Consider the following 14,953-nt stretch of genomic DNA (forward strand, 5'->3'; position numbering starts at 1 on the left):
AATGCACCTCTCTGTCTAATGTGGAGGTCGGCATGATGAAAAGCATCCCAGAAAAATAGAATTGCAATTGTGAGCGGCGAACAGGTAATGCACCAGGACCCCGCAAAGCGCAGAGCCAGGGAGCTGCTGACCCCTCCTTTCCTGGAGCACCTGGAGGAACAGTGGTGTATTCACTTCCTAGGCTGCAGCAGATGCCCACAAATGTGGCTGCTCGCTTCAAGCCAATCCAGAGGCCAGAAGTCAAGGCTAGGAAGGGCCACACTCACTCCCTCTGAAGTCACCAGGGAAGAAGCTGTCCTTGCTTCCTCTAGCTCTTAGTGACTCCAGGGTCCCTTGGCTTGTGGCTCCATCTCCTCAATCTCTGCTCTGTCTTTATCTTCTCTGTGACTTCTGCTTTTATGACTGAATTTGCCCTTGGACTTAGGGCCCACTGGGTAAGCCAGGATAATTTCCTCCTTAGATCTTGAACTTAATTCCATCAGCAAAGACTTTTTGAGATACGGGCACATTCACAGATCCTGGAACGGTGTGTGGGGTATCTTTCAGGGCCCAGCGTTCAACCCACTACAGGTGGGGATTTCAGAGGCATTGGACCCACCACAATGCCTTCTTTTTATTTTATCCATTCTTCTTCCTGATAAACTGGGACCTATTTGAAATGGCATTGGAATACAGGGCCAGTGAAATGCCAGCGTGAAAGCGCAGGCTGTGGGGAGAAAGCCTTAGTCCACACTGACACTCGCCAGTCTCGCTGGCTCAGTGCTGCCCTCTCTAGGTAGGGCGCAGTGCCTGCACCCAGCTTTGACAAGCTGTGGGGTTGCCTAGGTCACATGGATGGAGGCAACTCCACCTAGCCCAAAGCACAGTGGTTGAAGAACCTCAGCCGCCATTGCTATTATATGTGAACGATGAAAACATTTAACATGGTGGGCAGAGAATGTCAGAAATTCCAGTGGCTGGACTGGGCTTCTGCACATCTAGAGCTGGGGTCTTTTGGTCTCGATCGACCTGTCCTTACCTAGCTTGGGACAGGACCGGTGGCAGCTGCTCCTCTCAGGCCCTGCTCTGAGCTTCTGTGTTTGCTGATCGGAGTCCTGGTTTCTGGCAGCAAAGCCCGAGAACAGGGCACTAGTTTCCAAACAGAGATAGGGCGCAGCCAGGCACCTGCGCACAGGAAGGGACTTCCGGGGTGATGACCTGCCCAATAGGAGGCACGGCCCAGTGTCTGATCCTGGAGCTGGCTGCTGGGTTCCCAGGGACATTTTCCTCCTCCCCAGACAAGAATTGGCTGCCGCCCACCTGCCGGGCTGGGCTGCTGGGTCCCAGAAGCTGGTGAGTGCCTGTGAGCCCTCTGGGTCCAGGCCAGGAGCCTGTGGTCAAAGAGAGGCCTTTGCTGTTCTCACTACTGCTCTGCCATGGCTCTGCTGCAGCCCAGCTGCTGGATTCCCTGCTGGCACTGCTCCTTCCTGGTCCTGAGAGACCTGGGCTGTTGAGGGTGAGGACGTGTGCGGTGTGGAGACTTAGCTGATAGCTGTGAGGCATAGGCTAGTCCCTGGACCTCTCTGAGGCAGGCGTTCTGAGTCAGGTAAGTGAGGACTGCATGGTGTCTGGTGCTGAGAAGGTGTTACAGTGGTGGCTGTGCTTCATACTTGGAGGCTGCCCAGAGCAGAGGCAACAGCATGGGTTGTGGTAGCTCTGCTGCTGGGACTGCAAGCCCTTAGGCACCTTCCTCACCTTTTGGGCCTCAATTTCCTTGCCTCAGAGAAAGCCTGAATACCTTGCTCTGAAGGTTGCTGGGAGGATCAAGTGGAAGGCACCCAGGCTCAGCTGGGAAAGACAGGCCTGGGACCTGCCTGGCTGGGACTCACTTCCTTCGGCCCTGAGCGGAGGCTGAAATCCCAGGGACAACTGCTCTTAGAGAGGTCAGCGAGGACTGTGATAGCTTCCTTCTCCTCTCCGAAGGGCTCATACCCCAGTTTCTGAAAAAGTAATTTAAGAAGAGCCCATGCACAGACTTTGCTAGCACTGGGCTGAGGGCAGGCGGGCAGGAAGGTGTGAGAGGCCTCTCTGTTTCTCGGACCCTGAGTCCCTCACCAAAGGCTCACTCGGGACAGGGGGCCCTGCAAAGCCTGAGGCCTGTGGAGGGTCTGTGCCAACCAAGAAGCTGACAGACAAGCTCTCAGGCTTATTTCCTTCTGCGCAGGACAACAGTGAGCCTCTGGCAGGGATGCTTTTCCTTCTGAGAGCATTTCTGGAATGACTGGCTGCTGTATATGACTGCTCTGAGTCCCTCATTCCATTGTAGAAGCTAGTGGACTCAAGGGTCATCCGACGGCACTACTCAGTTTTGTGCCATCTAATCAGCTTGAGTGAGATGGACCTTTCCTCTTCCTGGCTGCAGGAGACATTAAGAAGCTCAGACAGGTTGAGGAGGGTAGATCCTCTGCAGGTCCTATTTGAGAAACCGTCGCTGTTCATTTTCTACATTGAGCTGCTTTTGTTTTAACACCTGTACCTTTTCCTGGTGTGAGCAGGAGCTGGGTGCATTTGCAGCTGGTCTGGAGCAGAGGTGCTTGCCACGGTTGCATCCTGCTGGGTGGGTGCAGCACAGGTGGACGCCAGAAGCCCCAGGCTTCAGATGAACAGATCCCTGGCGGTGAACATCTCCTTTTTTCTGGGCCTCAGTTTTATCACCTGTTGAAAGAACAGGTGAATCTTCATTCATGTTTTTTTCAATATAAAAACTTGTTTATTCAAATAGTGCTTAAACTTCTCAATATATAAAATAGACAAAAATAGATTCCCCCAGGGTGAGGCATGATGGCCACACCAGGCCACCTGCTTGGTTCTTCTCTCCCTCCCACTCCTGAGTGCACGGAGGACTCTTGGGCTTGAGATCTACAGTCTGTCCCAGGACAAATATCTGGAAGGGTTCTATTGACCTTAGCTCAGACTCTTCTCTGTAATCATTCTGTCTGTAGTAGATGCAGACTTAATCAGTTCATCTCTTCCTGACCAAAGTGACATAGTCATGTTGTGATTTACTTTGAGCGGTTTGGTCCTGGAGGAACTAATTAAAAGCCTCATTTCCTCCTCCTGGCATGTTTTGGGGTGCGTGGGGCCCCCGACCGTTGTGTTGTGAGGAGGCAGGCTCTTCATCATTAGAGGCTGTGAAACAGGGGCTGGCTGTCCAGGGTTTTATTCATTTGATTAAACAAATACCTCTTCAGTGCTTCATCTGTTTTCTGTTTCCATAACAAAATACGTGGGACCAGGTAAGTTGGAAGAATACATGCTTATTTGGCTCATAATTTTGGAGGCTGGGGAATGCAAGAGATGCTGCCAGCATCTATTTGGCATCTGAGGGGCTCCTTGCTGCATCACACACGGCAAAGGGCATCACATAGTGAGACCGAGCCGGATGCTGGCCCCATCTCTTTTCCTCTTCTTCTAAACCCACCGATGCCATGAGGGGCCCCCTCTCCTGGTGGCTCTAATCCTATTTATCTCCAAAGGCCTCACATGAATTTGGGGACCAGGTTTCCAGCCCATGAGCTTTTGGGGACACAGTCAAGCCATAGCAAACGCTTGTTATATGCCAAGCTCTAAAGTAACTCCCCGACCTTGCTACTGGGGAAGAGATGCATTCATAAGCAATGTACAAGCTAGTGACCGGCTTAGGGTACAAATAAACAATCTTGTCTCTTACTAGTCAAAGCAATTGCTTAAGCCAGCTGAAGAATAATGCTCAGCTTATCTCTGTGAATGTGTGCTTTCCTGTTCTTAAATCTCCCTAGAAGCAAGTGGAGCACTTTTGTTTCCAAATACTAGGCAGTGACAGGATCAGGCCATTAGCACACACAGATCTGGCTCTGTCTCTCTGTTAAAAGGGGGTCCTCATTAAAAGAGGGTGGAGATGACCCCAGGGCTTTGTAAGCCTCTAGCACCTCATGTGTACTGGTGTGTGTAGCCACTATAGAAGGAGGCCACAGTCCAGCAGGGGTTCTAGTCTCAGCCTGTGCTGGACCTGCCCAGCCTCCCCACCACCACCTAGTCTTGCTGTTGGGCCCTAGACATCTATTATGATGACCCCTTCACCTCCTGCAGCATTGGGGTTTGTTTCCTTGCCAGCCAGTGAACGTCAGCTGGGGACAAAATATTTCTAACACGGCCTCAAAGAGGTCCCTCTTTTTCTGCCAGGGCACCTTCCTTCTTCCTTCTTGCCTCTTCCTTTCCAGCCAGCTTCTGAGATCTGAGGTCATGTGCCCATGGGCAGGTGGAGACAGAGTCTGGGTAGCATGTAGAAAGAGCCTCTTCCCTGAGACCCTCTCATTGTGTAGCTCCGGTGCTAATGGGGCTGGTCAAGTGGCCCACCCTGGGAGAAGATCTGGGGCAGCCGCCCTGCCAGGCCCTGCTGGGTGAGAAGCCCCTGGGAGCTATAACTGGCAGTTCAGCAGTGCTTTACCTGGCTGAGTGCCCAGCTGGGAGGACAGAGGAATGGTCCAAGGCGTGACTGCGGGTGGCTCTGCTGAGTGGAGAGAGATCCAATGGAAGAGGCAGTGGCCCCATGAAATACCCCAGTTAAAACCTGGTAATGACCCCCTGTTGTTCTCAAGATGAATCCAAGTCCTCCCCTGGTGTGATCTGCTCCCTGTCTACCTCCTTGGGCTGGACCTCTTCTGTCCTTCCTTTCACTGTTTCTGCTGGGCAGCAGAGGCAGAGGATTTTCGTTTTCCATTAAAACTCACTGGAACATGGAGAGAGGTCCCTTTACTTCCATTTCAGAGTTGGCCATGGTAGGAGAGAGCAACACCACTGAAGGCCAGTGTGGACATCCTGCCCAAGCAGGGCACTGAGGGCAGAAGCCTCCGGGATCAGGGCTGGGAGCCCCTGGAATTCACCAACCCTGAGGTTTTCCAAGCCCTGTCAGGCCCGCTGGCTGCTGCTCCAACACTGGCTGCCCCTCTACTGCCCACGGTCAGCCTGGTGGCCATGGTAGCTGGGCATGGTACAGAAGAAACCTCCTCAATTTTATCTTCTTACAACTTCAGGTAGCAACTAAAGCATCAGCGCATCCCACCTAAGTTACACTTGGATCTCTGTATACTCTGGAAAAACAGGGGTCAGAATAGTCAGGCAATTTAAAAGGTAGTGAACCCCTCATCCCAAGAGATATCTAAGAATTATAGTGGGTTGGAACTTAATGGGGACACACAGGTTGGGACTTGTAAGGAACTTTCTAGCTCTGAGATGCTGTGACTTTGCAGTCACGGCTTTTGACATGTAGTTATCATCTTTCTTGGAACCAGACTGATGTGAAGGAAACTGACCGTGGTATGGGGTACCAGGCTGCATCCTGCAGCCAGGGGGGTTATGCTCTCTGACCCGGCTTTGAGTCTCTCAGCAGGGTTTGGGGCTATTTAACTCTGGAAAAGTTCCTATGGAAGTCCTGTGTTATGGATGTGGGGAAGAGGGCTTGAGATGCTGGTTGTAGATGGTTGATAATGCGGAAGGCTTTCAGATGACTTCCGTTCGAGGCTTGGAGATGCGCAGGCAGCATGAGGCACTGGTCTGATGTGTGCAGTGAGTGCAAGGGACCCAAGCGGAGCTGGCACAGAACCAGCAGAGTGAAGGGGTCTCTGTGACCACTCCCTCCTCCTGTGGTTCAGAGGGTGGTCTGTGCAGCTCTCTGCGGGGCTGGCTGGCTTTGTCAGCACTCTGCCCACATCCACCATTTACCATGGCTTTGAGCACATGGCCCAAGCTCTTCATGTGTGGTCTCTCCTCTGTGACATGGAGCTGATATTGCCTCCTTTCAAGGTCACTGTGGTCGCACACTCACGGCAGCATGGGAGGGAGTCTGACACAGCAGTGCCCAGCCATGTCGGCCCTGTCTACCACCGCTTGTCCACGTCCTGCATCTTCCCCTTGTCTATAACCCAGCCCAGCTGTCACCACCTCCAAATGCTTTCCTTGACCCCTTCTAGGCCCACGTGAGTCATTCTGCCTCCAGCCCCAAAAGCACTTTGGTACTTAGTGAGATGAGGGATCTTCTCCATGGCACTTCTCCAGTTGTGCTGTGGCCATGTGGATGTCTGCATTCCCAGCTTTACTGTAAGGGTCTCTAAACTAAGGAGCCTGCTGAAATTGTATCTGTGAACCAGGCCCTACCTCAGTAGTGGCCATAAGAACTGGTGGTAGAAAAATAACCAACCAGTAAAAAATATTGAGGTATGATAAAGAGAAAGAAAAAGGACACACAAGAAAAGGGTGCTGAAGATACAGATGGAGGCTGGGTTGGGGCAGGTAGAGTGACGCACCCTGCCTGGCTGCCAGTGGTTTGCCAGGCCCCAGAGTGAATCATTCTCTCTTGCTCGCACCTCCAGGGTAGGTACTGTGACAAGGCTCAGCCACTGGCACTTCTGCCTGGGCTCTCCATCTTGGAACAATTTTAACTCTTCTGTCTTATATGATACATTTTTAAATAGAAAAAACAAACTCCCAGTGGATGATTGCGGCGCTTTTCATGTGTATGTTCCATACGACCTCCCATCTATCCACAGTCCGACGTCTGTGTCAGGCGGGGCATTGCTGAATACCGAGGTGAAGGCACACATTGGGCAGGGTCACTGCCTTCACACGCTCAGCATCTAATAATGGAGAATGATGCTTCTGCCTTCATTGTCCACAAAAGTGAGCACCAGAAGGAACTGCGTAGATCCCCCTCTTTACCTAATGAAGCTGAACCATTTTCACTTGTAACAAATCTAAGTCAGGCATCAGCTTCCTGAGATTGTAACTGTACCCTTCTATTTCACCCGTTTGTCCCAAACCCAGTGAGAAATGGTCCTGGGCATCAACTAGGGATGGAGAACTGACCTCCACATTCAAGAGGAAGCCAGACTGCAGTCCGCACAGAGTTTCACACGCTTCCCTCTGCACCACAGGGACCCAGTGGCCCAGCCTCAGTGGTTCACTTCCAGAGGAACATAATACAATTTCCATGGGCAGCTGGGCCCCAAATGGGAAAGGCCCCACGAGGGGGGACCCCAGATTTGAACACGTCCCAGGGGAGGAATGTGCCAATGGAGTCCCCCTCTTCATTTCCCAAAAAGTTATATAAGGAGTATTGGGGAGGAAGGAGGGTTAGGGTAAAGAAATAGGAAGCTGCGAGGCTGCGAGTTTGAAGTATTTGCACTGAAACATGAGAGCGAGGGCAGGGGTCAGATCAATCTGGACATAAAGAGGAAGGAACAGGAGGGAGAAAACACCTGTGCTTCAGAGCCCAGTGGGCAAACACTCTGGGCTGGGCAGTACTGGTCACTGACCTCACATGCCAAGACTGATTCCACTGGCCTCCTATTCTGAACAGCCCGTCACTGGTGTGACGCTAATGCCCTGCTAAGGGGAGGACGGAGGCTGTGCCCTGGCTGAGAAAGGCTCCCTGGCCCCTGGTGATGAGCACTGCTGTCCTGTGCACAGGGTGGGTGGACCCATGATACCGCCATCTGCCACCTTCCCTTGAGCGTTGGCAGCCATCTCTGACAGTCCATGAGGCTAGCTTAACCTGGCTGGGCTTCACAGGGCCTGGCTCCAAGTCATTCCTGAGTCTTCCTTGGTTCACAGAAATCAGAGGGGTCAGAATTAATGAGCATCCTCGGAAGTGCATTTCCCAGACCGGGATGACTGCAGATGGAACAGCAATGTTCATAGTGACTGTCGAGATGGGATGCTGGACTTTCATGACGAGGGCCAGCGGGCCGCAGTATAAAACTCAGGGCCTGGCAGACATTCGTCTCCCAACAGCAAGGTGGAAATTCAGGTCGCAGCAGGCCAGGGCAAACTGTTCCTGCTGTCTGAGAGGGACGCAGCCCATCAGGCCATCAGCAGGCTGGGCTCCTTTTTGGCCCCTTAGAGGACTGGTCATTTTCTCTCAAACCCGAGGACTCTGCTCCTCCTAGGTTGGGCATATCCTGCACCTACAGAGCAGGAAGCAGGTCTGTGGGCTATGCCAGGGTGGAGTGGTAAGGCATGGAAGTGGCTATAGCACACAGCCTGCGGAGTACATCCACAGTGGTCCCAAATGCCACACATTTCATCGTTCTCTTTAATTACATTTTAAACTTCCTTTAACAGTATACCGTTCTTTGAGAGGGCAGCTCCTTGGCACTGATACTTAGCCACAGGGGTTTGCAACTTGGGAGTGTCACAAACTCTTGTGCCTTGGTCCCTGTTGGCCATGGTTTTGGGCTCTGTGGGAGAGAGCTGCCTGGCCTTGGAGGGAAGTTTTGAAACTCTACCTGTGTACATCAGTTGTGTGACAAAGTGAAGCAAGAAATCTCACTCCATTAACTCAGTGCTTGGCTGTTTGGCCTGAGCTACTTCTATTCTGCCCCAAAGGTAGAAAAGCTGATTCCAGAAGAGGAGCCTGGTGCCGCCACTGGGAAATCACGCCACACACCACTTCTGGCTTTGAGCTGTAGATGTGACATGAGGTCAGCTCTCTGTGGAGCTTTTGCAACAGTTCGGCCCGAGTCTCAGTGAGAGCACCAGTATGACACCCAGGGAGGATGAGCAGGGTTACCTAACCACTTCCCGAAGCAGGAGAGAAGAGCCTGGGGCGCAGAGAAGGCCCATGGCCAGCCCCACTTAGGAAGTAACTGAGACCCATTTCCAGGTGCTGGGCTTCTGACCAGGGCAGTGCAGCCCTGTGGTTCAACACACAGCTATGCTGCCTTAGACAGGTGGGCTGAGGCAGGTCTCACCACATCTTGGTCGATGCTTTTGTTTGGTAGCTTTCACCGCAAGGAGACCAGATTGGTATGGGTGTGCCTGCGTGTCTCTTGGCTTATCTTGGGGTGGCCTTGGCGGGACAAAAAGTCTCATTCATTTTGGGTTTCCGTGTGGGAATTCTCAGTGAGCTAGAGAGGGTAGGTGTGATGGCAGCTGTGGGAGCCTGGCCAGGTAAGTCTTGCTGATTTGAGGTCGACCCCAGTATGTTAGCTGGAACCCCCAACACCCTCATTCATAAGAAAGGTCAATAACACCCACCTGTGTTATGCGGTGGGGTCTGGAGATCAGGTGTGTAAAATGATGCTCCAGGCACATAATTGAAATTAAAACCTGCATTTCTTTGGCGTCCATATTGAAATAGTCTGGAGCACGCTTTACACTTTACAAATGTTGTTTCCTATTTTGAAGTCACCCTGTGAACTGGATAAGAAATATCCTTGTATCACATGGGGAAACAAGATGATCATCTACAGAAGTACTCAGCCCCAGATTCTGAATTCCAGATTCTCACAGCCCCCGAGCTGAGTTTGCCTCACTGATTTGCTTTGCACCTCTCTAGTCGCCAGTGGCACGGTCACTCAGGGCTGGCAGGCTCCTCTCTACGGCTAGACGTCTTGGGCCTGTGAAGGAGAAAGCAGCTTTCGTCTAGGAGCCATATCACAGTGGGCACGCCCTGGATGCCTGACTCATTTCCAGGCAGACACATCTGTATTTGTGAAACTAACATCAGTCCACCCAGGAAGGGTGTAAACTCTCAGGCATCCCTGAAATGTTTCCTTAGCTTATTCTGTCTGGGTCTAAGCTGTGCCAAAGCAGGTAATTCCCAACCCTGGCTCCGCCCTAGATCAACTAAAAATTTCAAAGGTCATTCAAGACATCAGTGTTTTAAAAACCGAAACAAACCAAAGCAAAGAACTTCCTTAGGAGAAAGTAAGGGCAGCAGGGTCAAGAGCTCCAGATTCCAGAAAGGAAAAAGTGCCCATCTGTGTGAGGGGGGCTTCCTCCCTCTCCCCACCCACGATGGTGTCCTCCGCCACCACATGCCTTAGACACTGGCATCTCTGTGGGAAGACCCAGAATGCCGAGGCAGCCCAGGTGGCGTGTAGCCCGTAACGGATCATGACACTACCCCCTCTGGTAGGTATTGTCACTAACTAGCAGCAACTTCCCATTTGTAGGTGGAAGTAACTCAGCCTTCAGTCTGTAGAACCCACTGGCCCAGTTTCTAGAGCACTGGGCTCTGTCTGCATGAACTGGTCATGGCAGTGAGCCCCAAGGACATGCGTACCAGCTCAGAGTGTGGGTGGTGCTGGCCCTGAGTCCGCTGTCTGGAAGTACTCTGAAGACAGGATGCAGCAGCTATTCTTAGAAGTTCTCTCTTAGAAATACCAGGAAGGGGAAGGCCCCCTTGTGAATGTTCTGCAGACTCCTGATGAACTTAAGATGACGGCAAGTCAGAGAAAGTTGTTTCCTCCGCCAAGGGACTTACTTTGTACTTTCTGTATGCCAGACACCATCCGGGTGCTTTGCTCCCTTTATCTCATTTTGCTCCCATGACAGTCTTGTAGAGTAGGTACTCCGTTACTGTCTCCATCGTGCATTTGAGGAGAGCGAGTGAGCAGAGAGAGAGAGGTGATGAGAGCTCCTAGGTCTGGCTGCTTCTGGAGTTCTTTCCAGCCTTCTGCATAGCAGGATCTCCAAGGGCCACCGAAGCCCCAAATCAGTGCCCCCTCTTCATGCCCATCTCTTCGGCAGTGCCCTTTGGCAGTGGCCTGCAGCCCTCTGCTGGCCTCCAGAGACAGGGACCTCCCTCTTCCAGCGGGGTCCATGGCAGTGCTGATGTGGAGAGCTCCTTAAGTCCACTTTTAGATCGAAGCAGACACAGAAGAAATGAATGAGTACATAAATAAGCAGCCGCATCAAGTGGACATCTGTCTCCTGCTGCATTCCATTTTGGGTCCTAATCTTGGCCTTTAGAGTAATAACAACCAAGCAGCCCGTGTGTTCCAGACTGTGGGAAGTTAGCAGCTCACTGCTTCATTCCACGTGTGAGGACTGAACTTGGAGGGGAGGGGCCCGGCTCAGGTGTGAGAACGGTGCTGGGATGGGCGCAGGCTCACAGCTCTCTCCAGTGTACACCCCGGCCCCAACTCCACCCCACTGCCTTCTGTCCCACGCCACCTTTGCCCTGATCCACGCTCCCCCAGGCTATGTGCATTCAGTCCCTGGGCACCAGGAAGAGGCTCTCTGGGGTGGGGGCATCAGGGATCTTCTGTCTGTCATGGTTCACCGGAGGGGCATGACAGCGGAGGTTTGGAGGTGCCTGGCTGGGCCAGAGCCTGCTGACCCCGGAAGTGGGTGGAGAGCTGGGCTCTGAGCAGGCAGGCTGTGTGCTGGGGTAAGGGGGACCCCAAGAGAGGTGGACCTGGGCTCTGGCAGGCGCTCTGAAGCCCGGGAGCTGTGTGGCCTCAGACGCAGCCCCTGGGCTCCCTGGGCCAGGCCTCTTCCCTGAGTGTTAGCCTTCTGCTGCCCCACACAGAAGCCTGGGTGAGCCAGAGAGATGGGCAGTGCCCAGCAGCTGGCAGTGAAATTGCTGCTTTTGCTGCTGCAACGTGGAGTTGCACAAGCAGGCTGCTGGCCTGGAAGTGGCTTTCTCCCAATGCTCTGCACACCTCCATCTCCATTACTGTGTTGTTTAGTTCAGGTATTTTTTGTCGTCTTTTCAGAAAGGGGATGTTTGGACTGAAGCTGAAGAAGAAAAAGAATAAAGCAGAGAAGGGGCTGATCCTGGCCAATAAGGCTGCGAGAGGTGAGGAGGTGGGGAGGTGGCGGCTGCTCTGGGAACTGAGGTCCTTGTGGGGCCCCAGCTCGCTGCCCACCAGGTATGCGGAGAAGTCTCCTGGCCCTGGTCATCACCAAGTGACCCGTCACTTGCTGGACCATGGAAGGGGCCCCTGGAGAGGCAGGGATGGAGTCGAGATTGGCTTCTGTTCTGATGTGCTCTGCACCTGGGATGGTTCTGGTGTCTGCTCTCCCTCTGCCAAATGAGCATGTGTGGGTTTCAGGTCTCACGCTGTGGGAAAGAGCACAGGAAACATGGAACACAACCACAAGGGTCATCACCACTGTGAGCCGCGGCGACAGGGCCTTATGGCCTGTGCCCCCACAGCCTGGTAGTCAGTGCTGGACTCATCCTGACAAACCAGTTTAGAGCTGCCAACAGCGAGCAGGCACAGTAAAGGTTGCAAAGAAGCCTGGGCACAGAACAGGCGAAGCCCAGGGAGCAGTGAAAATGCAGAGCTGTTGTTGAGAAATTAAGAATTTGAAGACGGTGACATGCAGCAGGGTCCTTCTGAGCACGAGCCCTGTCTGCACCGCCTGCCTGCTCAGGAGGCTGGCCCCAGAGGTTGGGAGGCAGAGGCGGCAACAGGGCAGGGGCTGTAAACCCAGGTGGCCAGGTATTCTGCCCTTAGCTAGGCTACTTCCCTCTTCAGAAGAGCGAGGCTTGGAGTGCCAGAGTGGATGGTGCCAGGGCTGCCACAGTGCTAGAGCCACGTGGACAGGTCTGTGTGGCCTTTAGAGTCCTCTGCCTAGTGGCCCTGACAATAACCAGGTCAGGGCTGGCTTGCTGGGCCATTCCTAGACCAAAATGGTCAACCGCGCTGGTAGAGCCTCATGTCTGTCCGTCCTTGGCTGTGGCGGCCCAGTGAGTTCAGCCCTACCTGACCCCACTCCTGTCCCTTGTGAGAAGCATGTGGTAACTCACGCATGCACTCTGAGATGATGAGGAGGCCTGCCCATCTCCAGAGCTGGCAGGGAGGAGTGTGGCTTCTAAGATGGTTAGGGTTATAAAGCTCAGCAGAAGTACTCGTCTAGGCAGTGGTGATGGTGACAGGAGGGAGGGATGGAAAGGTTCTGAGGGCTTTCCTGTCATCCTTGTAATTGTGTTGAATAGCTCTTTCCTCAGAGACTTTATGGAAAATGGTATCTCTGGGACGTATTTAGTAAGTCTCTGCTGCTTGTTACCTGGCACGGCTCCTGGGTGGAACGGGAGATTCTATGGTGCCTGCTTTGCAGTACTGACTCGGGGAGGCCCAGCGCCTTTCCCCAGCTGCACAACAGTCAGCTCAGAAGCTGGGTCACAAGTTGGGTCAGTCTGGCCTGCAGCCTGCGCACTCCTGCCCCATTGTGTGGCACCCAGCCAGGAGCCCTTCAGGGGAGAATTCAGTAGCCAGCGGCCGTAGGCACAGAGGAGCTGGCTCCCTCAGCTCATTCTAATTCCAATCCACAGCCCCAAAAGCAAACAGGGCAGAGAGGGCTCAGGCCCCTCCTGGAAAGTAAACAGCTTCACCCTGCTGGGGGGCCGCCCTGTAGGAGGCTCACACACCTGACCAGACAAAGACCCTAGGATTTCCTTCTCAGCTCACCAGGGAAGTTGAGACTTCTCCAAGTCCCTGGCCCTACTGTCTGTGTATATGTCTCCCACCCTTAAGATTCTCGGCTCTCCAAGCCACCCATCCCATAGTCACCCCACAAGCAGTTGCTGACTCCTTTGCTGCTTATCCACTCGTTTGCTTGTTCAGCTGGTCTGTTCAGCTTGTTCAGGGATGTCTGCGGTGTGGGCCCCGGGCCGGGCTCTGATGTAACTGCTGGACACTGTGTAGTCTGAGGCAGGACAGCCCTGGGCAGGGCTCTTCTCTTTGACGGCCTGGCGTGTGCCCTGAGCTTTACCCTGTTCTGTGTGCCAGGAGACTGGCCTCTGAGGAAGCAGGACCAGGTGCCTGAGCTTCCAGTTGGATCTTCAGGAGAGCCTAGGGGAGGGGACAGGGAGTATGGGCCCAGATGGCTGTGCCCTCAAACGGGATCCCTCTTGGGATCCAACTCAGGACCTGACTCAAGCTTGCTTCCATTCCTTCTATGTTCAGTCTCTCCCCCACCCCATTTGGCAGCCTCTGAGCGGGCCAGCTTGGCTGTCTGGGGCTGCTGGTAGCCCCACATAACTGCGTGAGCTTCTGTGGTTTTCCTACACCCACAGCTTTGGAAAAAGCCTTCAAACTGTCCTTTTGTGGCTGTGCCATCTGCTGGTTGCTGGGACTTTGACTTGGGACCCACATTACAAGTGGAGAAAATGCTATAAACACAGACAATGGGCTGGAGTGGAGCTTGCTGGGGAGTCTCTCCTGACTCCCAGCTCATTGAAACAGAGACTTGGTGGGGTCAGGTGCAGGGGTGCCAGTGAAGACAAATGCCAAACAAGGTGAGCAGGTTAGGCTAGGAGCTGGGAAAGGGCTGTGGAGCTTGGAGCAGTGCAGGGGAGAAGGAGTGTGGAGACAGGAGTGGGGCAAAGACAGAGGCAGCAGGGCATTAGTCACTCATGGACTTCAGGTTGTCTGCTAAGAAGGGCTTTTAAGTGCCACTGAGGCACTTAAGAAAGGAAGTGACATGAGTACCCTGCATTCTTGGGAGCAGACTGGAGAAAGCATAGTAATCCAATGAGTGACGATGAAGTAGCAGCTGACAACTTTTCTACCTGGGGCCTCTCACCCTCAGAATGTAAATCCCTGCTGTGTCTTGAGGATCTAACCCAGCACAGCTCCTAGCATGTGCCAGGCATCTAATAGTCTTCCCTGGAAACTTGAGTCTGTGACATAGATCCTTATCCCCAAGGGCCTGGTACTCAAGTAGGGGGGACTTTATTTTATCCTGCTGCTTCTAGGAATGCAGACAGCTACTAGATTCCTTCTGGTCTCCGTGTAGTACGGGTCTGGACTTTAGTTTCCTGGCCAAGAGAGCAGGGAAAGCAGGCTCCACCCCTCCACCCAGCCTTTCTATAGCTGCTGAGTGACTCTGAAGTCAGCCTGTATATATGACCTCTGTGCTCCAGGCAGCCTTGTCCCATCTGACTTCTGGTCAGGGCTGGTTGGCATGGTTGACTGATTGAAACTGGAATAAAAATATGCTGAAGCTGAGAAGTATCTCAGAAATTACTTGATCCATGTGTTTATAGTTGTTCCAGGGAGTCCAGGGATTACAAGAAGTGGTTTCTGGGGTGTCTGGAGAGAGAGGGGTGGCGGTTTCCTGCCTCCATTCCACCCCATGGTGCATAGAATAGATTGGCACAAGTGGATTTTTACTTTATTCTGAGTTTCAATATAAAACT

At 53.0% G+C, this 14,953-nt stretch overlaps 1 protein-coding gene across 5 annotated transcripts in view; it reads left to right on the top strand.

The window, feature by feature from the left end:
* The first annotated feature begins 1,200 nt into the window (after positions 1 to 1,200).
* Fer1l6 (fer-1 like family member 6) overlaps positions 1,201 to 14,953 on the top strand; it is a 123,369-nt gene continuing 109,616 nt past the window's right edge. For 4 of the 5 annotated variants that reach the window (XM_019205589.1, XM_010611239.3, XM_010611237.3 and 1 more), the window contains exon 1: positions 11,520 to 11,602. In XM_019205589.1, coding sequence (XP_019061134.1) covers positions 11,527 to 11,602 — 76 coding nt within the window. In that variant the 5' untranslated portion in view covers positions 11,520 to 11,526. Of the gene's footprint in view, positions 1,333 to 11,519; positions 11,603 to 14,953 lie in introns of those variants that run through there. The other variant, XM_010611236.3, reaches the window with a different exon arrangement.

Source organism: Fukomys damarensis, unplaced genomic scaffold, assembly GCF_012274545.1.
Source record: "Fukomys damarensis isolate Sample0158 unplaced genomic scaffold, DMR_v1.0_HiC HiC_scaffold_5, whole genome shotgun sequence".
Classification (NCBI taxonomy): Eukaryota; Metazoa; Chordata; class Mammalia; order Rodentia; family Bathyergidae; genus Fukomys; species Fukomys damarensis.